At 38.1% G+C, this 23,982-nt stretch overlaps 2 protein-coding genes across 2 annotated transcripts in view; both read left to right on the top strand.

Annotated features, from left to right (window-relative positions):
- Positions 1–379, top strand: part of LOC144891358 (uncharacterized) — a 1,565-nt gene extending 1,186 nt beyond the window's left edge. Inside the window, exon 3 of the mRNA XM_078774578.1 lies at positions 1–379. This exon is cut by the window's left edge and continues 94 nt beyond it. Coding sequence (XP_078630704.1) covers positions 1–104 — 104 coding nt within the window. The 3' untranslated portion in view covers positions 105–379.
- LOC137423191 (protein FAM184A) overlaps positions 1–23,982 on the top strand; it is a 192,940-nt gene that overhangs the window by 20,531 nt on the left and 148,427 nt on the right. The window lies entirely within an intron of this gene.

Here is a 23,982-nt window from a genome sequence, read left to right as displayed (position 1 = left end):
AGTTTTACCTTGATAATCCAACGAAAGAGTTTTACCTTGGAGGCTCTTTGGATTCTAAAGCAATGAACAATGTTCTTTCTTTAATGACGTTTGATTTAAGGTAAGTTCAGTTGATTAATAATCAATTAAAGTATATGTTATTTCATTCAATATTAGATAAGTAATATATTTCTTTTTTACATGTATTTCAACAATATCAAGAAAGTTCGGGGAAGAAGATGCTGGAAAATACTTTCTTCCCATTTCTACTTTTTCCAACTTGAAAGCCTTGAAAGACAGAATTGGAGGAAGAGGAAAAATATATATATTGAAATACGTATTAAAAAACATTTTAAAAAAATATTGAAATACGTATTAAAAAAAGAAAAGGAAAAAAAGATTATGCTAGGGTTAGGGTTGGGATTTTGAATGTGAGGGTTAGGGATGGGGGTTGGGTTAATGGGTTGGGTTAGGGTTGGGATTTTGAATGTGAGGGTTAGGGATGGGTTGGGTAAGGGATGGGGATGGGTTAGGGATTGGGTTGGGTTAGGGTTCTGGATGTGAGGTGAATTTTTGAATGAATGTCAAACCTCACAGACTCATTTATCTTATATTATCATTGAATTGTTTTTAAAAAGTTGGGAAAAGATAAATAGAATTGGAAGGTCATACAAAGAGATGGAGTTAAGAACTTTTTTTAATGGTTGATGTAATGGATTCAGTTGTTTTGACTAACAAATATGGTGTTTTAATGTGGGGGTTGGGTTAGGGTTTGTACATTATTATGACCCACTCACACACACACAAAAGTTAAGCCCCAACTAAAAAGTTGTGGGATTCTGTGTTTGGGGTTCACAGATTTAAAAACGTATCCCCATGATACACACAAAAGTTAAGCCCCAACTAAAAAGTTGTGGGATTCTGTGTTTGGGGTTCACAGATTTAAAAACGTATCCCCATTACATTTTTTTATTTATTTATTATTTTCAAGGGTTATCAGCTTTGTTTTTTGTAATTCCTGTGAATAAAATGACCCTAAGATTTCTTCTCCATTTAAATCATATAATTTGTAGGTCCAAGGGACTGTATCCATTACATCAACGATTTTAAATAATTCGTTAGTCCATTTTTTTGTATAACCTTTCTCAAAATGGCTTTTCCATCTGTATATTCTTACAATATCACCAACTTTGAACTTCGGTTTTCTCAAATTAATCTCCTTTTCATATTCTAATTTTGTAAATGATTCTGATGGTTTTGATTTTGTTGATGAATGAACGGTATTATTGTAATTATCTACAATACCCTGAATTAAATACACCCATTTTTGAGAACCGAGTTGTGTGAATTTTTTATATAGCCTCTCTTTCAAAGTACGATTAAAACGCTCAATAACAACTGCTTTTCCTTCATTAAAGGTGCTGTATAATTTAATACCCTCCCCCTTAAGAAATTTCATAAATATTTTGTTATAGAACTCTGTTCCCTCATCGGTCCACAGTTTCTTTGGTTTTCTTTTATCCCTATCAAATATTAGCTTAAAGGATAACATTAAAGTATCACCCTTTTTATTTTTTAAAGGAACAACCCAGGCAAATCTACTCCTCAAATCAATAACGGTTAAAGCATACCTGTATCCCCTGTCATTATTCAATTCAATTAAATCAGCGGACCATATGTAGTCAGTGTCTTTGGAATAAACCTTCCTTCTTTTAAACTTGGTGATTATAGGTTTGTGTAATTCTTCAGCCAAAAGCTCCTCAGTCTTGATGACATCATTAGAGCCTAATAGTTTTTTGAGGGTGAATAACCAAGACCAAGTTTCAATTTAGCATTTATCAAATTTCTCACAATAAACCTATCAACTTTCTCTCTCAACGTTGGATTTTGTATCAAAGACAAATTATACAACATTTCTCTGTCGGCTTTATGTTTTTCAGTCAACGTAGTGGTTTTCCCATAAGCAATATCATGCTTCATACACACTTCATCAACCCTATTTGTAGGTTTAGACCAAGGTTTAGGATTGTCAGCCTCATCTAATCTTTTATCCAAGTTTGTTCCTGGGCCACAGAAAGAATACCCTGGAAGGTGTAATTCCCCTGGAATTCCAGTTGTTGTAAATTTGCTACCTGACAAAAACTTTTGTATGTCTCCTCCACTTTTATGAGAGATGAATTGACACTTTTTAGAGCCACACACTTGACATTTTCCTTTTTGATAAACTCTATTATTTTTAGCTTTAACATAAGAGATATTTTTAGATTTAGTTTTCTTTTTACATTTGAGACAATAACTCATATTTATTTATGAGAAAAAGTCCTACATAGTGCCAAAACCTTTTTGGTTTTCAACATATACATTTCTATCTTGATTTTTAAAACATAAAGAATCCTTAGAAATGGCTTCACTCTCTCCTCCATTTATTTACAAATAAAACTAACTAAAGTCAGTAACACCAACATCATCAACTATATGTTGTATATCTGCGCTCTGAATTCATTATAGCAAATTTAAAAACCAATAAGTTCGGAAGAGTCATTAATTCTTTATTTTCCTCTTCAGTGCGTTGAGATTTATTTATTTGCCGTAATACCTTCAATCTTTCATTAATCTCAGGAATGGTCATATTTTTATATTTTTCCACCCTCTCTCTTTCCTCCCTCTCCTCCTTCTCCTTCTCCTCCTTCTCCTTTTTCTCCCTTTCATCCTTCTCCTTTTTCTCCCTCTCCTCCTTCTCCTTTTTCTCCCTTTCCTCCGTCTCCTTTTTCTCCCTTTCCTCCGTCTCCTTTTTCTCCCTTTCCTCCTTCTCTTCTTCAACTCCTTCCTCATCCCTTGCTACCCTTGAGCTTGAGCCCCAAAGAATATTATACATATACTCATCTGGATTTTGAGATATTCTTGTATCTATAATTATTTTTCTCATAATAGGATACCAATAAGATTTGTTGACGATTTCTAAAAGAGTTTTATATTTCATAACTTTGAGAAGTTCATTTTTATTTAATATTTTAAACAAGTCTCTATTTGTGGGTTTAACAATATCAGTATAAGGCCAGTTTTTTATGACAAAATTCCCATGTATATGCTCCAAATCATAAGGTATGTAATACCGAGCACCCTTTTCTTGTAGGTATCCTTGAATACAAAAATTATAATTCTCTTGTAGTCTTCTTCCTGCCATTTATGTATCAGAAATATATGTGAGATTAATATTATGACAGGTAATACCACCCCATCTTCCCACTACCAAATCGGTTTGTATTCCTCGGCTTTCTATCCTTATCTCATTACCTTCCTTCTTTGTCATGCGAACCATCGCTATACTATCATATATTTTTCTTTTCTTAAAATCACGTATTTGTTGTTTACTAATTGTACTTCCACATAAATCCTTATCTTCACCAAGTGGATAATATTCTTCTTTACGAGACTGATTTAAATCATGTAGGTCTTCTATGTTTATTGAAAAAGACCAATTATACCCTAAATCAGGCATATCATACCCCCATTTATTAATTCGCATATTAACTAAATGTCCTTCTTTATAAAATTCAATTGTAAGCAGGTAGTTAAATTCAATGAGGAAAGGTGTATGGTCAGTATAACCAGGTGTTGTGGTTGTAAATTTTACTTGTTTAACAAAACGTGCTGTTTTCTTTAAAAATATATATTGTGATAAATCACTTAATCTAATTAAGTCATTCGCATCTGTAGGGTTTGGATAATTGATTAATTTATAAGTATTCTTCATATTAATATTTTTACTTACACTATATTTTTGTCGTTCAGCCTGTGCCTTTGTATAATAATTTGATAAATCAATATCCTGAGAGGATTTTCCAAAGATAGAACCATCTTTTCCAACATAAGTCATTTATATTAGATTAAAAATGATATCATAAAAATTTTCATTATTGTTGAGTTGAAATAATACATATAAACATAATTGACCACAACATTTAGAATTAATTTCTTGAACTTGAAATGTTTGATAAACACCATTCTGTAAGAATTGTATTACTTCAACAGGTGGTGGCATACCATAACTATCAAAATAATATTTATCCTGACTATTATGAATACAAACCCAATGAGAACCATTCTGTGTGTCTAAATTCATAATAATATTCTTTGTATTCTTATTTATATGTATTAATTCATCTCTCATACAAATAACCACATTATCAATTTTTAGTGTTTTACAATACTTAGCTAGTTCTATATTTGACGTTGTATTCTTTCCAAATTGTTTAAACCATTTATCCATTTATTTATGAGAAAGATACAATCCATTACCCCGTTTAGTTAGTTTAACACCCGCTTGAGCGATAGAGGAAAGCATATCTCCAACTAACAATCTAGCTTTATCAGGTAGACTTTCAAGTTTTTGAGCAAAATCTACAATTACACCACTTCCACTAATTTGTTTCTCCAACTCCTTGTTATGTCTTTCCAATTCTTTTTGAGCTTTTAGTTGTGCCTTCCTTTCGTTAGCAGTTTTTATCGCTGCTGAAATACCACCAGTCAATGCTCCTGCCGCACTTAAACCAGCAAATAAAGGAATTAGAAATGGGAGAAATCCTCCTCTTGACTCGTCTATTGAATATTTCTTTAACATAGGTTTTGTCATTTTAATTTTAAGTGATCCAGCATCATTTAGTGTTTTCACCTGCTCTCTTGTGAGTAAAACATCAATTCTTACTGCTCCTTTTCTTTGAAATGTATTAACATTAATAATACAAGGCTTTTGATTTTGAATACAAGATGTTAATTTATCAAGATTGATTTGATTAACATATACCCCTACCATTTATTTATGAGAAAAAACCTATGTGATATTAATCATAACACCATTATCTGTATTAATCTGTAATTCTGTTTCCTCCAAAAGCAAACAATAAGCATCAACTTCTTCATTCTCTCCTCTTTCAATGTATAGAGAAGTATCCACTCTATTAGACTTTATAGTTTCCTTTTGAGAACTCAGGTCAATTGCGTAGATTGTATAAAGTTTTTGAAACGCAACCATATCCAAAATAGGTTCATTATTACCATTACTTTCACACACCTTTTGGTAGGACTTGTAGGCTTCCGCATAATCATTTTTTTCCCAATCAATTTCCAATCTATCTCGCGGATAAAATGTTCCATCAAGAGAAACCCGAAGTTGTTTCACCTTAGCATTATCACTCAGCGCATTATTCTTATTAGTACCCTCCTCTCCATCTGGTTTTTTAAAAATGAGCCAGAGGTATCGTGGCTTTCCTTCAAGAACACCCAAATTCCAAGTGTAGGTAGTGTGTTCCAGTTTAACGTGTTGACATCTTCTTTTCAGGTATGATACATTTAGCGGTTTCTTTGAGTTAAGTCTTCTATTTAACATCTCTTCCGTTTTAAGATTAGGAGTATATTCACTGATATACCAACACAAATCATTAATAACAAATTTATTATTTTCTCCAAAAGCATTTTCATCCCCAAAAAGCAACCTATTTACATTATCATTCCTTTGTAGTTGAAATCTAATTTTAAGGCCATACAAAACTTTATCATAATCACAAAATCCAAATATACCTTTCAGAGGTACTGCTACCGTAAAACTATTCTCTGCTTTTGTATCATCATTATACATTGACTTCCTTTGACTATAACCAGGGTCAGCATTTGTTCCCGTTGACATATCAGGAATAAAACCTTCAACAGCTCCCTTACCCATTCTATCACTAAACGAATATAGTGTAAATTTCATCATTTCAGATATAGCAGAGACATAATCAACCGCTTCAACCTCTTGTGTTCCAATATACAGGCGGACACTATCAAACATTTTCCAGAAGAAATCATTTACGAGTGTAGCATTAGTATTATTCGCAGCCTTAGTGAATTTAAATTTACACAGCAAGAAACTATCAGCTATATTCAAGTAAGTTTGTTGATTATTTATTTCAAAACTTTTTGTTCCGTTTGAATTCCAGTCTGTTCCTGTTATAGCATTTACCTTAAAATAGTCTTCCTTTTTAGTAGAGTTTGAAATGATAATCGTATCATCCAAATCATAGATACTATCAATCGCTTCCATACTTGTATTTATATAGCATTAAAATCGTTGAAACCCTGACCCAAGTATTTTAATGATTTTTTGTCGTTCTTGTGAAGATAGTTGAGTTTTACCTTTTTTAATTTCTTTGATTGCTTGTAATTTATGAGACTCCTTTTGAGCATCTTTTATACTCTTTATAGCACCCGCAACTGAGCCCACGGCTGAAGCAGTTGAACCAATTAGGTCTTTATGTTTAAGGATGGTTGAACCAATACCCATTAGAGTATCAATTATCCCATCTCCTTTATTTCTAAATTGATGTCCCACACCCCGTTGTCTCTTTGGTTTATAGTATCCTCTCCCAAGAAACATACCTTCACCCTTATAGTATGGTGAAAGGAACATCCCATCCCCTGTAATTATTTTATATTTTCCCAACTCGTGTTTTCTCACAATAACCATTATTTATTTATTGAAAAACTTCACGTAGGTGAATTCTGATGGATATAATTTCATCATTAAAGGATATCATACGATTATCTTGGTCGGTTATCCTAAAATTTACTCTGTATATGGTTTTTCCTGACACAGGTAAATAGACAAGATTTTTTGGTTCCATATTAAATTTATAACCAATCGGGGTTGAGTATGCGCTGAATGAAAATATTGTATTTGTTCTTATTCCATCGTTATAAGCACCATCAATCAAATCACAATGAATTAATACTGAATTTATACCGGAGGATATTTGAATGACATTATCACTGTAAAACGTCCCGTTAGTTTCAATCTTTTTAGAAGAGAACCCCAATAGCTCTCTGAACGAATTTTCAATCGTGAAATCAACTTTATAATTATTTTTAAGTTTAATAGTTGATTTTGAAGTGTGTTTTTGAATATCTATTACAATATTTTTTGGTTCATCACCTTTTTCTTTCATAAGGCGAGAGACTTCTGAAGATATTTGAGAAATCTCGTAAGCACCGGGTGAAACGGTTATAGTTTTATATCCACTTCCTGGATTATAACTAAACTTGTTGTTTTTCTCTGTGATATTAAAAAGGGTATTGTAAGTCTCCATTGACAACAAAGAAGCCTCATATTCTTTTTTGGGGTCAAGTTGTAGTGGGTAAGGGAATGAAGCTGTGTAATCACTCGTTGTGAAATTAAAACTAAGAATTGTGCTTCTCATCTTATTTAATATCTAATAAAATATCTTTGTATTGACATTTATTAATTATTTTCATATTCATCAACTGATCTAAAATGGCGGATGCTTCATTAAAACAATTGTTGTTTCCAGCCTTCTTACTACCTAACAACAATAATAACCTATTAACTAATTGTGATGGGTCATTTGGAAGAAAACTAACACCCGAACCAAGCTTACTTAAAGCATCAATAATATGTTTCTCCTTCTCATTCTTCTTACTTTTACCAGCAACAGAAACTCCATAATCAAGTGCGTTTAGCAACTCAATATACTCTCTATCTTCCTCTCTTTCCATATCAAGCGGTTCATCAAAATAAGGTGAATTAGAATGTCCATCTTTTGTTAGAAGAAACATTAATCTTGGGGTTAATTCAACATTTGGTTGGTCAGAACTTAAGAACACCAATTTATCATTAAATATCAATAACTTTTCTTTCACAAGATGGAACTGTGCTGGTTCTTCTGTTGGAATGAGACCTGCTCTGGTTTTTGAACCCTTCAAATATTCATTGTTTTGAAGAGCTTCTACAATATAATTGGAAAGTTTATTTACCTTCTCAAGATGCCGAAATAATCCTTCATCATCATATTCTAATTCTCCAAGTTCTTGCTCTGTCATTTGACTAAAATCTTTGAGCATTTGAAATTTTTTTGGAGTAAATTCTACCGTGGGAACTGTAGGTGAAATCGTTTGTTGAGTTTTTAAAAGTGGTTTAAAAAATTTCTCTTGTTTTCTTTCAAAGGCTTCTTCACCAGTTAGTTTCTGTCTCCTTTTCTTCTTTATGTCTTCCTGTTGCTTTACAACTTTTGAAACCAACTCTTGATGTTCTTTAAACTTTCTTACTCTTTCTTCGGTATTCATTTTCTGTATTTATTTATTGAAAAATATCATTTAGTATCTCATCTTGTTTCACAACAATATATTTATATTTTCCGATCGTGTGTTTCATATTATTTTCAAATTCCTTCTTACTACGTAATGTAGAACAATTATCTCTCCAAAAATTATTTGTATCTATTGAATTTAACTTAAATAAAATAAAAGTATTAGCATTGTTTCTTATTGAGCGCCGAGGGAGTTGAAAATATGACTGACTAAGATAAATACAATTACAAGAAGAATGTCTCCCTCTTGTATAGTAGCTATCCATTACTGTTTGGTTTCTCTCATTAACACAATCATCAAAGATAACGAGGTTCTTTTTTGATTTATCTAAATCTTGAGGTGAAGGTATATCATCCGTATTATCACTGAGAATACAAGTTATGGGTTTTAGTTTTGATTTTGATTTCTGTGTATCACAAAATAATTGTATTATATCATCAATATTATAATCATTTAGTTTGTTTTGAAGTTTAAATAAACCGATAATGTCTTCCTTTTTAAGACCCGCATTAAAACCCTGTGAGAGTAGTTGATACTCAGGTTGAAAACTTGACTTTGTAAAAATTATTAAATTATCATAATCTAAAAAATTAGGACTAAGGAGCATCTTTAAAAGTAAACAGGTTTTTCCACATCCGCTTGAACCGACTATTAGACATCTCAATGAATTTGGAAGATTTTTATGGTTATTAAATTTTATCTTATTTTCCCAAACGGGTAAAAAATCATTCATTTATATATTTGGAAAACAAGTCATCCAACTTTTTTTGAGTTTTTTGAGAAACTCTATATTTTATCCTGAGTTCAGGTTTAATTTCAAAATAATCCATTATTTTGTTTATATAGTATCTTGTATTAACATTTCCATTAAAATTATTTTGAATAATAAATATCATTAAACCCTTATACATTTCCTCAATACAAATAGTCTCTTCCCTTGTAAGAAATGGTGTATTATCACCATAATACTTAACATTCATCTCTCTTATTAATCTTGTAAAGTAATTCATTTTTGGTTCTAATTTAAAAGAGTTATATATTTTTCTATATTTTTTGTTATCATTAATTAGAAGATAATCACAGAAAATACATTGTTTATATGCTTCTGATTCTGTATTAAGCCCCACTCTACCACAAGCCAGACAATTCTCTAATTTATCATATGGAGAGTCTGGAAATTCTAAATATCCTTCAGAATTTATCATATTTATAAAGTAAAATTATACTTAAAACAAAGTGCCTTTTTTAGAGGCTTTTTTAAAGATGAAACTGTGCTTAAAGTAAAACACCTTTGAGCTTTTCAACTCGTTTTATGTATATAACTTTACTTAAACTAAACGCAAATTTATTAGCTAATAAATACAATGTTTCAAAACACAAAAGACAAATTTCAATCAATCTCTACTTCGGTGGAAGATATAGAAAAATATGTCAAAGATGTTAAATTGAACAAAGATAAATATGGAAATTTTTGGATTAAACCCATAATGGAGAATAACATGTGTCCTTTTATTAAATTTACGGGACAAGCTATGTTAATTAATAACTCTATTAAAGTAAATTTGACAAAAGTTTCTCCACTACTACTAACAATTTACTCAAAGCTTGAAAAGGTCATTGATAAAGAAGCTTTGAAAATGAATGATAAGACCATCAACGATTCTAGAGGAAACATTTGTATATTCTTTAATAGACCCAAAGATGTGGGTGAAATTAATAATATGAATATTAGTGGTGAACTATCATTCCGTACTCTGATTATTAGAGATTATTTGAAAATAACATTTAATGTAGAAAATATTGTGGTTATTAGTTCTAATGAAAGAAAACATATAGATATTGATGGAAGTTTAATGGTATGTAAATGAGTGATATTAACAGTCAATACTCTGAGAGTTATTATACTGAGAGTCTAGGATCTGAAGATAGTTATGATACTAATAGTTTGTGTTCAAATGATAGTTATGAGAGTAGCTTTATTGATGACTCAGATAGTGAAATTGAAATTGATGAACTAGAGTATCTAAACTTTCTGGCTAATACATAGACGCTTTACTTTAAGTAAAGTTATATACATAAAACGAGTTGAAAAGCTCAAAGGTGTTTTACTTTAAGTAAAGCTATATACATAAAACGAGTTGAAAAGCTCAAAGGTGTTTTACTTTAAGTAAAGTTATATACATAAAACGAGTTGAAAAGCTCAAAGGTGTTTTACTTTAAGTAAAGTTATATACATAAAACGAGTTGAAAAGCTCAAAGGTGTTTTACTTTAAGCACAGTTTCATCTTTTAAAAAGCCTCTAAAAAGGCACTTTGTTTTAAGTATAATTTTACTATATAAATAAATATGATCAAAGCAACGTATTGTGATGTTTGTGAACAAGAATATAAACACTACAAAAGACACCTTAAAACTAACAAACACACATTTAATCTACTTCACCTACTATCTCCTATTCAGAAGGAAACAAAACACTGTTCTGCATGTAATAAAAATATCCTCAAGAAAGGCTTCGAAATACATCTTAAAACAATTCTACATTTATCAAATTTTATCACAACTAAAAACTCTGATGGCGCATTCAAAGAACATATTAAAATAAGAGTCTTTAACTTCAAACCTCCTGAACCAGAGTCTATAGTTGATGCTGTAGAAATAGTTAAACCTGCTGTTCAAACGTTGATTGAAAAAACACTAAAAGAAATGAAACCACTTAAATTTTATATGGGAGTAAAATTAGAAATGACAAAGGACGAAGGAGTTATAGATACACCATACATGAGAACTGAGCCACACTTTATATCTTCATATCAAGATTTTAAAACATCAGGAGTCTATGATGAACTTATTAAACAAGAGCAAGATGTGGATAATTCAATCGTAGGAAGTGGATTCAATATAGGAAAAATTATTTACATAGACATTCATATTCTTAAATCAGATCCTCTAAAAGCTTCTTCCTACATTGATTTACCCAGTGTTATCAAAAATAGAAAAGCAGTTATCAATATCAAAAATAAAGACAATAAATGTTTTCTCTGGTCTATTCTTGCACACTTACATCCTCCACATTTTCATGATGAAAGAGTATCTCATTATAAAAAATATGAGAATACATTAAATACGAAAGATCTAAAGTTTCCGATGGCTTTAAATGATATTCCTAAATTTGAAAAGATAAATAATTTATCAGTTAATGTTTATGGTCTAACAGAAACAAACAGCATTCAGGTTTTAAAGCTTTCTGACAATTGTAAACAAACTCATATTAATCTTCTATATTTTAATTCAGAGGAAAATTCACATTATACATACATTAAAGATATTGCTAAATTAATAAAACCACAAGTATGTAAAAGAACAAATAAAATATATATTTGTTTGCGTTGTCTTAACTTCTTCCATACACAAGAAAGATTAGATAAACATTCAAATTATTGTGGTGAACATAAATCAACGGTAATCAATATGCCTAAAGAAGGCTCAAATATCACATTCAAAGATGAAAAGAAAAAGATCAAACATCCATTTGTTATATATGCTGATTTTGAAAGTATTCTAGAAAAAATAGATACTGCTTCTCCAGATCCAAAAGATTCATACACAAATAAATATCAAAAACATACTCCTTGCGGTTTTTGTTATTATATCAAATCATCCGTTGGTGATAAATATAACAAGTTAGAGGAGTATAGAGGCTCAAATACCCCAGATGAGTTTGTGAAACGACTAGAAAAAGACTGTGTCCGATTAACCAAGATAATGAGAGAAACTAATAAACCAATGTCCTTGACGAGTGAACAGAAAAGGGAATTTAGAAAAAACAATGTTTGTCATATTTGTGAGGAAAAAATTGGTGAAGGTCTAAAGGTTAGAGATCATTGTCATCTCACTGGTAAATATAGAGGTCCAGCTCATCAAAGTTGTAATATTAATTATCAACTCCCCTCTTTCATTCCTGTCTTTCTTCATAACAATGCTCATTATGATACGCATCTATTTATTAATGAACTTTCAAAGACATCTGGACACATTTCAGCAATTCCTAACACAGATCAGAAATACATTTCATTCACAAAAACAATTCACACATCTCCTATTACTCATATCAGATTTCTTGATACATTTAAATTCATGGCAAGTCCATTGGCTAACTTGGTTCAAAATCTAAAAGAGTTTCCATGTCTTTCAGAGTATTTTTCAGATAAAGATTTTCTAACACAAAAGGGAATTTACCCATATGACTATATGGACTCATTTGAGAGATTCAATGAAACACAACTTCCTTTAAAAGAAAATTTCGATAACAAATTAAACAACAGTCATATATCTGATAAAGATTATGTACACGCACAAAATGTTTGGGAAAAATATAACATCAAGAATCTTGGTGAGTATCACGATTTGTATCTCAAAACTGATGTGCTTTTATTGGCCGATGTATTTGAAGCCTTTAGATCTGTTTGTCGCACTGGATATGGATTGGATCCTGCTCACTACTACACAGCACCTGGATTGGCTTGGAGCGCGATGTTGAAAATGACAAAACAAGATTTGGATTTGATAACCGATGTCGATATGCTTTTGATGATTGAAAAGGCAAAAAGAGGTGGAATTTCACAAGTATGCTCGAGCAGATATGCAAAAGCAAATAACAAATATCTTCCAAATTATGATTCAACGAAAGAGAGTTCTTACTTGATGTACTATGACGCAAACAACTTGTATGGCTGGGCAATGTCTCAAGCTCTTCCTTATGGGAAACTAAGATGGGTAAAGGAAAAAGACTACACAAAGGTTTTACAAGATGTATGTATCTCTACACAAAAACAATTGGATGATTCAAAGGTTGGTTATTATTTTGAGGTCGATTTAAAATATCCTGAAGAACTTCATATCAAACATAAAGATCTTCCATTTGCTTGTGAGAAAGAAAGTCCAAAGAAAGAATGGTTGAGTGATTATCAACGATCGTTTGATATAGGTGAATCAACAGAAAAATTACTTACTACATTATATAACAAGAAAAATTATGTACTACACCAAAGAAATTTGCGACAATATTTATCAAAAGGTCTAAGAGTAGAGAAGATCCACAGGGTTCTAAAGTTCAATCAAAGTCATTGGTTAAAGGGGTACATTGATTTTAATACACAAAGAAGAACAGAGTCAAAAACAGATTTTGAGAAAGACTTTTATAAATTGATGAATAATGCGGTCTTTGGTAAGACCATGGAGAATGTGAGGAAAAGACAAAATATCAGACTAGCAACATCTTGGGAACAAGCATCAAAATTAATTAATAGACCGAGTTTTACTAGAGCTGAGGTCTTTACTGAGAACTTTTGTGCGATCCATTTGGTTAAAGAGAGTATTGAAATGGACAAACCTATTTACATTGGAACATCAATTCTTGACTTGTCAAAGTCATTAATGTATGATTACTTTTATATTAATCTAAAATCAAAGTATAAGGATAATGTGTCATTGTTGTATATGGATACTGATAGTTTTATTTTGAAAATTAATACTGATGATGTTTATTCAGACATGAAAAAGGACATTAATATCTATGATACAAGTAATTACAGTCCAGAGAGTGAGTTGTTCTCTTCTAAAAATAAAAAGGTGATTGGAAAGTTCAAGGATGAATTGGGAGGAAATGTTATGAGTGAATTTGTGGGATTGAGGTCGAAGGCTTATGCTTATAAATACATTGTGAATAACGTTGAAAAGACTGATAAGAAGTTAAAAGGTATAAAGAAAAATGTCATTAAAGAAACAATAAACTTTAAGGATTATTATAACTGTTTAACAACAAAGAAAGAAGAGTTTAGAAAGATTAATGGAATAAGAAGTTATAAACATCAATTATATTCAGAAGAGGTGAATAAGAAAGCATTGGGGGCTTTTGATGATAAGAGGTTTATTTTAGAAAATGGAATTGATAGTCTCCCTTATGGTTATATAAGTATATAAGTGATAAGATATATAAGTGATAAGATATATAAGTGATAAGATATAAGTGATAAGATATATGTGATAAGATATATAAGTGATAAGATATATATATAAGTGATAAGATATATATATATAAGTGATAAGTTAAAAAGGGGGGTTAGGGATTTTAACGGGCTACCGCCACCTTTTTTACTATTATATAAATGATAGAACCAAGTATCAACCAGACTAAAGAGTGGAGGTGTAATCAACCTTGGTATATAAATGGAAAACATAACGAATGTGAAAAATATCAGATTCAAGAGGTTGAGAGAATCACTGGTCAGAAGGTTCTCAAGACGGATAAACGTATTCATTTGTTAAGTGGGGTAATGGAGGGCGGGAAGAAAAATATATTAGAGTGGAGTGAGAACTTTAATGGTTATCAATCGGATAATAAATATTATAATTTTAAAATGGTATGTGGGAGAGGAGGAGGTCAAACAAGAACCCTCCGTGAAACATACCACTTTATACTTTCACAACAAAAGGTTAAGGAACCTGTATACTTTATAAATATACTTGATGGGGATGAGTTATATAGGAGAATGGAACTCTTAAAAAAGTTAGAAAGAGATAATATATTTATAGGCTCATTAGTAGAGTGGTCTAAGGAACTACATTAAGGGGCTAGTGGGGGGAATAGGGTAAAAATTACATGGAAGTGAGAATGATCATAGGTTCATAAGGCTAGAAGGATTATAGGTTCATAAAGGAAGAAAATCATAGGTTCATAAGGCGAGAAGGATCATAGGTTCATAAGGTGAGAAGGATTATAGGTTCATAGAGGGAGAAAGAGAGGTGTTTATGATTTTTTTTAAAGACAGGGGGGTAAATGACATTAGATAGGGATTTCCCATGTTAAACGGAGGTGTCCCAGAAGCAACATTTATCACCTACTAGTGTCTCATCATTCGGTACTTGGACTCAAAAGATTTTGAAGTGAAGGAGTCATTCCTTGTTGGAGGGGGCCCCTCAAGGAGTGAAGCCCTCCGGGCCCCCAAATCTCTAGCTACGCCTCTGCTTGGCATGCAGAAAATGAATGATGGGTTACATATGCACGTCATTTTCTTTCCAGATCGGATCCATGATTGCCGACTAGCGGCCATTTTGTTACTTAAACATGTCCTCAATCATTTCTCGACACAAATGGATTGATTTTGTTCAAACTTGGCACAAGGACAATATATGAGTATATACATATGCAGAAGATTTTGTTTTGTAATCTGACCAAAGATGGACAACTGATGGCCTTTAACTCTGTACGGCAAAATTACTAAAGCCACGGGGGGTTGTGGGGGGGGGGGGGGGGCTATGACATTTTATGTCTCTTTCTTCTTATTATTATATTTTGATGGGTTTAATTTATTATTATTTGGACGCTTAAATTTCAGAAGTGTAATGTCATGTTTTAGAAATCGCATTGCAAGATATTATGAAATGGGTAAATGCTGCAAAATGGTTAACTTCATAACCATGCTGTAGGCACACACAGTCATGAGAGTTGTTACCTTGTGTACGCGAAGCAAAACCTGGGTTAAGCAATGGTCATGTCTGTCCGTCCGTCTTCTGTATTTTCAGTTTATGATCGAGGAACAGCTTATTTAAATCGAATGTTATGTTTTGAACACTAATCAGAACGTGAATAGAAAGACAAGTCTCCAGTTTTACCGTACTTTGTCTCTGAATTCGACCCAATCACACATGCGTAGAGAGAACATAATATTTTTACTCTGGCTGTCTGCAATAAAAAAAATTGAAAATGATTCCAAACAAGAAACTTAGTTTTCAAGGATGTCATAATGGACACTTACACCAGGCACGAATAACAAATAATTGAACGTCTTAGAAAGGGTGATGTAATAGATGCTTGAGAAAATGGCGGTATAACCTGTAATTAATTTATTTATATGCCTTTAAACATCTTTAAACTTTTATTTAAACTGAATGATGCATTTCAACACTATATAATACAAATCGCCTTCATAATACTTTCAAGAACCATGCAATATATCGATTAGAGGGCGTGGCATGTACAGTATCGGGGGTGAAGAAGAAGCTGCCATATGGCTATGTACATCTATGGTGATCAATAAAGCCTCCATCTCCGAAACTGCGACCCAACGTCATCTTATTACGGTGTATAAGGTGATGCATAAGGTTGCTTCAGTCGCGCTAAACTTTCCAAAAATCTTTTTTAACAACCTTTAACACGTTGACTGCCAACTCTTATAGTATATACACCACTTCCATTTGCAAGCCAAGTAAGCATGTGCATATACTTTATATTCCAATTTCACCCTCTATGAGCAAATCCAAGTTCATTTTTTATCCATTGCTGGGGAAACTCCAGGTTATGCAAAAACAACTTTTAGAAGGCAGTGGGACAAGATTTTCAATTCCGTATGCCAAGTATGAGTTATCTGGTAGAACTATTTTTTAGTGCTGAATCGACTTTTATATTACGTCATTGCTAATGATGGATCGTGTGCTGAGTACGACATGTTTTTTTTCCTTCTTTTTTTTCTACTTGTCATTACCCTTCAAAATGTCTGATTGATTGGCTGCTCCCTTTTTACCTGCTTCCTGTGTAATCTTGTGAAACATGGATCTGTGCCTTAAAACCTCAAGGATGATTGGCATGAACAAGAAAGAGAAAAGTAATGTTTTTTTGTTTACCATTCCGAACATCGGTGTGTTGTACTGGAAGCGGATTAACATGAGGCAGATAAAAGCAGGTCCGCACGATCAATTGTTCACTTGGCTTTGAAGAAGTTCATTGGCTACGAAAAAAAATATCGCCTGAGACTTGATCGGCTCTTGCCCGTTTGTATCAAAATAGGTGCGTGTTTGGTTGAGCTCTTTCATTTCAGTTGGCTGTGTCTTTTAATAATTACAATGGATCATCCCAACCACCAAAATATCACTACATACTGGCGTCAGGAAGGGCATCCGGCCATAAAAACATTGCCTCAAACAGGGAACCATGATTGTCATGGGGCCCGCAAGGCTAACCCCTGCTCTAGCGGGGAAAATGGCCTTAAAACGATCATTCATTCATTTTTACTGCATAATATATACTCACAAAAGTACCCGGCATTGCCGAGTACCACAGTTGCTTCATGTCGGGTGTAGTGAAATCGTATCCGTACTGAACCCGGGTGGGGATGCTCGCTGCTCGCTGTCATTGTTGTCACCGCTAGGGGCGTGACTATAAGACCCGTTGCTGTGTCAGTGCTCCGAGACTTCTCCCTTGTGACATGTTACATCGGTAGCCTCGTTTATGGTACGCCTTTATAGAATAACTAGCTTGCTTGCATTGACTGATATGAATGGCTTTATGAGATGTCGCATCGTATGCTTATTGTGTATTTCTACTTACAGGAATGATGTGATGATCTAAATGCAATTAAACCAAACCGTTGGACTAAAGTTGTGTGGACCTGAATGGTTTTCCACAACACTTAATTGCATTTAAGATCTGCTGACATGGCTGGCAACAAGACGTTGACAGTGTCCATTTTCAGCGCCGACCCACAAGCCACGGACGGAGGCTTGCAACTCAAGCACTGGCTCCGACAACTGGAGCATCTCTTTGACGAGCCTGAGACCGCTCCGACGCCTGCCGCGAAGCTGGCGATATTACACTCAAAAATCGACTACCGGGTCTACCACGCGGTCGCTCAATGCACGACGTATGATCTTACCATCGCGGAGCTCAAGCGGCTTTACATAAAAGAAAAAAGCCCTGTGTATGCGCGTTATTTGCTGCAGACGCGACGGCAGCAGCCCAACGAGCCTATGGATCATTACGCCCAGGAGCTCCGGCAGCTCATGCTGGACAGCGTCAAGGAGCCACGGACTCCCGAGCAAGCTAAAGATGATCGACTTTTAGATGCCTTCATAGCAGGGGTCTCCTCCCAGGAACTACGTCTCAAACTCTTGGAGAAGACCGACCTGACCTTCGCTACGGCGGTTGAGCAAGCGACGGTGTATACCGAAGCGCGGATGCAATCGAACGCCTATGATCGCACGCGCCTTTTGGCGGGCACCTCACTACACGCCCGGCCGGAGAGTACCACTGACGAGGACGTGGATCCGCCTGCTGAACTCCGGGATGCTCCGGAGGATGACCCTACCCTGACAGCTGCCGTTACGACCAGCAGACCCAAGGCCTTGCGCGGGGCCGCATGTTTTTTTTGTGGAGGGCCTCGTCATGCCCGAGTCGTGTGTCCGGCACGTGACGCTATTTGCCATTTGTGCTCGCTAAAGGGACATTACGCGAAAGTGTGCAAGAAATCGGCACGCGGCTCGCGGCCCTTCGACTCGCGCAGCCGCGGCCGCGCGGGCGCAGCAACCTTGAACGGGCTCGTAGCAGAACCCACGAGCCCAGCACCTTACCCGACTTCGAAGGGGAGGGCCGCTCTCTGCGGCCCGCCGGGCGCTCAGACGACCTTGATTGGCGCCACCGGACAGCCACCACCGTCTCATTCTCCATCGGGGACAAAGGCCGCGTCCTTGGCCAAACCACGGGCCACACTTCACCAAGCCCCTCGTACTCCTCGAGTCGCCCACGAGCTAACGGCGGCCCCCGCCCCGTCAAAAGAGTTAAGGCAACTTTCGAATACTACGGAAGCCTTTGTAAAATGTAAAAAGGCAATTTCGAATACTACGGAAGCCTCTTGTCAAAGCGACCAAAAATGTAAAAAGGCGATTTCGGATACTACGGAAGCCTTTATCTGCCAGGAGTGTCAAAAGGCAATGTCAAATACTACGGAGGCCTTTTCTCGTCGGATTTTGAATCGCGAAACACCGGAATGCTGGGGAAAGCCCTCTGATGACGATAATGGGATCCCCATGGCCAACACAGCCTCCGGCCACGCTCGCAAAACTGCTGCTGGTGTAGGATCCACCCGCGAGGCTGGACCGACCCATTCGGGGGGCTCAGTCCCGCTCCCAGCTGCCTCGTCTGGCCTGGCTCAAGCCCTTATTCCCCTTATGGTTGAGGGCCATTGTGTTCAGGCCTTGGTGGATACCGGATCTACGGATAGTTTTATCGACCAACGACTTGTGCTCAGGCATGGATGGCGGATCGGGTGGTCTACGAGACGGATCTTCATGGCTTCCCAGGGACTGCGGCTCAGCACGAAAGGGGAATGCCGATTGAAACTCGTGCTAAAGGGACGGGTTTTCCCTGATGTACACCTTATGGTTTTACCCGCATTATGTGCTGATATTCTGCTAGGACACGATTTTCTTAAGCTGCATGGACGTCTGGTAATGGAGTTCGGTGGGCCTGACACTCTTGTTGTGGGGCCGGACGACGCGCTAACGGTGTGCGCCCTAGCGCAAATGGACGTCCGGCCGCTTTCGCTGTTCCCCAATCTAACCTCCGACTGTACCCCCGTCGCGGTAAAATCGCGACGCTACTCTCGCGCGGACATGCAATTCATTGCGGACGAAACGGCTCAGCTCTTGAAGGACGGCATCATAGAACCTAGCAGGTCGCCGTGGCGCGCTCAGGTCTTAGTGGTGCGCAGCGAGGCCCATCGCAAACGCATGGTAATCGACTATTCCCAAACGATTAACCGCTTTACACAGCTGGATGCCTACCCCCTTCCGGGGATGGACGCGCTAGTGCAACAGGTATCCCAGTATTCGGTCTATAGTACTCTCGATCTCCGTAGTGCGTACCACCAGATCCCTATCTCTAGGGCGGATCGTATCTATACCGCTTTCGAGTCGGGGCAGCGGTTGTACCAATTTACACGATTGCCCTTTGGGGTGACGAACGGGGTCGCTTGTTTCCAGAGGGCCATGGATGACCTCGTTGCGCGGGAGCACTTAACCGATGTTTTCGTCTACCTCGATAACCTTACGGTTTGTGGATATGACCAAGGGCACCATGACGCTAATCTGAAGCGCTTCCTTGAGGTCGCGCAACGGTATCACTTAACTATGAACGAGGATAAGTGCCGATACTCCCTACGCACCATAGATCTTCTGGGGTACACCGTGACCCATGGCTCTGTCTCTCCGGATAAGGAACGTCTGCGACCTTTGCTCGACATGGCCCCTCCCTGCGATCGGGCGTCCCTGAAACGCGCCCTTGGGCTGTTCGCCCATTACTCCAAATGGGTGCAAAATTTCTCCGCGAAACTTCGCCCCCTTGTGGCCTGCGACACTTTTCCCCTGAGTTCGGCCGCATTGACGGCCTTTGAAGGTCTTAAGACCGACATCGCCCGAGCCGCCGTAGCGACCATCGACGAGAGCGGCTCGTTCGTCCTCGAAAGTGACGCCTCGGATCAGGCCATCGCGGCGACCCTCTCCCAAGGGGGACATCCCGTGGCTTTCTTTTCACGGACTCTTACCTCCGCTGAGCGGAGGCACTCGTCCGTTGAAAAGGAAGCGTATGCGATCGTCGAGTCTATTCGGCGATGGCGCCCGTACCTACTCGGGCGGAGTTTCCAAATCATCACGGACCAGCAAAGCGTTGCGTTCATGTACGACACCTTACACGCCCAGCGCATTAAGAACGAGAAAATCACTCGCTGGCGTATCGAACTCGCCGACTTCTGTTACACCATCAAATATCGCCCAGGGAAGGATAACCAGGCCGCCGATGCCTTATCACGCCCGACTACATGTGCTGGTATCACCTCGTTGGAGGGCCTACGGGTGCTGCATGCTACTGCGGGCCATCCCGGCGTAACGCGTTTCGCTCATTTCGTGCGGAGTGGGAATCTCCCTTACTCGATTGACGATATCCGCCGTATCTGTCGCGACTGCGCTATCTGCGCGGAAATCAAACCGCGTTTCTATAACCCTCCTATGGGGACTCTGGTGAAGGCTACACGCCCGTGGGAACGCTTGGCGATGGATTTCAAGGGCCCTTTGCCGGTGTCGAGCGGCTCTCGCTATCTGCTCACTATCGTTGATGAGTACTCACGATTCCCCTTTGCTTATATGTGCGCGGACATGACTGCTGCCACGGTGATGCGCTGCTTACAGAACTTGTTCTCAATGTTCGGTTACCCGGCCTATGTCCATACCGACCGGGGTGCAGTCTTCTTGTCTCAGGAGGTGCGCGGCTATCTGCTCCAAAACAACATTGCGTCTAGTTACACCACGCCGTACAGACCCCAGGCTAATGGGCAGATCGAACGCTTCAACGGGATTATCTGGAGGGCCGTCATGCTCCATCTCCGGACCCACGGCCGGGGCCTCGATAAATGGGCTTGGTCGCTACCTGCGGCGTTGAACTCAATCCGGGCACTCCTGAGTACGGCAACTAACCAAACTCCCCACGAGCGACTTTTCCACCACCCCAGGAGCTCGGGGTGTATACGGTCTTTGCCCAGTTGGCTCGCTGGGCCCGGGCCAGCCTACCTTAAACGGGCGGTTCGCGCGAGCAAGTACGACCCCCTTGTGGACAAAGTGCAGATTCTCCAGGCTAATCCTGAGCATGCTCGTGTGATGACGTCTGATGGTCGTGAGACTACTGTCTCCGTTCGTCATCTTGCCCCTTGCGGGGTCGACGACCTTAGTAGGGAATCGGACGAACCGGTCGAACCCATCTATGAGACTATGGCCTCTCCCGACGCTCCCATCGCCGACAGTCCACCGACCCTCCCCCCGTCGAGACTGCCCGGGTCCGACGACTTGGCGTTACCCCCTTCATCACCCGACCCTGTTGACGCCTCTGACACCGGGGATACAGGGTTACGAGACGCCGTACCCGGGGAGTTTCGAACGCGTGCTGGCAGAGAAATTCGCCGCCCGGCCCGCTACGGTTGGGCCGACTGATACTCCGCGCCCTATTCATGCTGACGCTCACTCGCTTTTAGCCACGCGGCCGTATAATTCTGACGGGGGGGGGGGGGAAGGATGAATGTAGTGAAATCGTATCCGTACTGAACCCGGGTGGGGATGCTCGCTGCTCGCTGTCATTGTTGTCACCGCTAGGGGCGTGACTATAAGACCCGTTGCTGTGTCAGTGCTCCGAGACTTCTCCCTTGTGACATGTTACATCGGTAGCCTCGTTTATGGTACGCCTTTATAGAATAACTAGCTTGCTTGCATTGACTGATATGAATGGCTTTATGAGATGTCGCATCGTATGCTTATTGTGTATTTCTACTTACAGGAATGATGTGATGATCTAAATGCAATTAAACCAAACCGTTGGACTAAAGTTGTGTGGACCTGAATGGTTTTCCACAACATCGGGAACATGAAGAAAGTGGGGCAGAGAGAAGAGGGTAAGGGAGCAGAAAGGAGGGGTAGAGGGGAGAAGGGTAAGGGCAAGGGGGGAATGGGAAGGGGGTAGTGGAGGGAGAGGAGGGGGAAGGAGGGGAAAGGTTGTGGAAGGGTCGGGGAAGAGGAGAAACAGATAGGGCTGGGGGTTGAGACAGAAAGGTCTGGGGGTTGAGACAGAGAGGACTGGGGGTTGAGACAGAGAGGGCTGGGGGTTGAAACAGAGAGGGCTGGGGGTTGAGACAGAGAGGGCTGGGGGTTGAGACAGATAGGACTGGGGGTTGAGACAGAGAGGGCTGGGGGTTGAGACAGAGGGGGGAGAGAAAAAAAATGAGAGAGGATGGGTAGGTTAGCAAAGAGAATGATACGTTGTTCTTAATGACCACAGACAGACAGACAGACACACACACACACACACCGGATTAAGCCTTGCCAGGGCCAGGGGCAAATTAATATATCGGGCCAGTTTCAACACGAGTGCCACCCCCAGAGCACAGGTTGTCTGAGGATGAGTAAAGAATCTCTCATCTCTCTGGCTTATTTAGATTTGGAGTTGAAGTAGTTATATTTATAAAATACATTTTTAGCTCAGCTACAACATAGTTCCGGGGAGCTTATACGATGGCTCGTTACCTTCCGTCAGTCCGTAAACACTTGCAACTTCTTCTCTGAAACTGCTGATGGGATTGTGACCAACCTTGGCACAAATGATATTTGGTATGTTGCAACTCAAGTTTGTTCACTGCATGAAAAAAATCGGGTTGTAAAGGGGTCTACCGGGGTCAAAGTGGATCCAGGTTTGACCCTCCCCTTCTCTCCCAAAATAGTAATTTGCTTTTTCCTCTGAAACTACACACACAATTTGGATGAAACTCCATAGGAAAGACAAGACCTTGAAGTTACTCAGTTCACAAAATAGAAGAAAATTAAGTTGGCAGCTAAGAAATGAAGTGAGACCAGGCCTGAACATTAACATCTCATCCAGCACTGTGCAGAAAGCTCCCTCCCTCTTGAAACCTATAGATTTGAATTCTGTCCCTGAGTGGTCACGATGGGGGAACTTGTGAATTGTTTGTGACTTCTAAATAAATGCATGTTCAAGGTGATGATGTGAACTTTGCACCAACATTTCAAGTTGAAGTGTTAGGTTCAGAGCTTTTAATGCATGCAAAATGAGGAAACTTTAAAGTAGCATTTTGCAGAAATTTAAAGAATAGCTAATAGCTAATAGTATTCTGCCACATACTCAGAACCTCGCTGCAGCAAGGTCTCCTGTATTTTGGAGGGACATTCTGAAACCCTACTCAAATTGACTGGCAACTATTGTTAGAGCAGCATTCCTTCATTTAAGTACTCAGATTTTCTGAAAAGATGTTGCCTCTATTGATGTCTCCTGCTCTTCCACTGCTCCAATTGTTTCATCTGATCATATGCTTGTGAAAGTCAATATCTCTTTGGCTATTCTCAGAGAGATGCTTCAATGCCAGCGAGTCTGGCATTTCACTGAGGCAGATTGGCAGGGACTGCAAACAGCCATAGCACTTCAGCACTCTTCTCCCATATCGACTGTCCGTGATGTTAACCCAGCCTGGGAATGCTTCCATA

The sequence above is a fragment of the Myxine glutinosa genome, chromosome 3, assembly GCF_964187855.1.
Source record: "Myxine glutinosa chromosome 3, kmMyxGlut1.1, whole genome shotgun sequence".
In the NCBI taxonomy this organism is placed as follows: Eukaryota; Metazoa; Chordata; class Myxini; order Myxiniformes; family Myxinidae; genus Myxine; species Myxine glutinosa.
The sequence above is the reverse complement of the archived record's forward strand: the minus strand, read 5'-3'. Positions and strand labels throughout refer to the sequence as shown.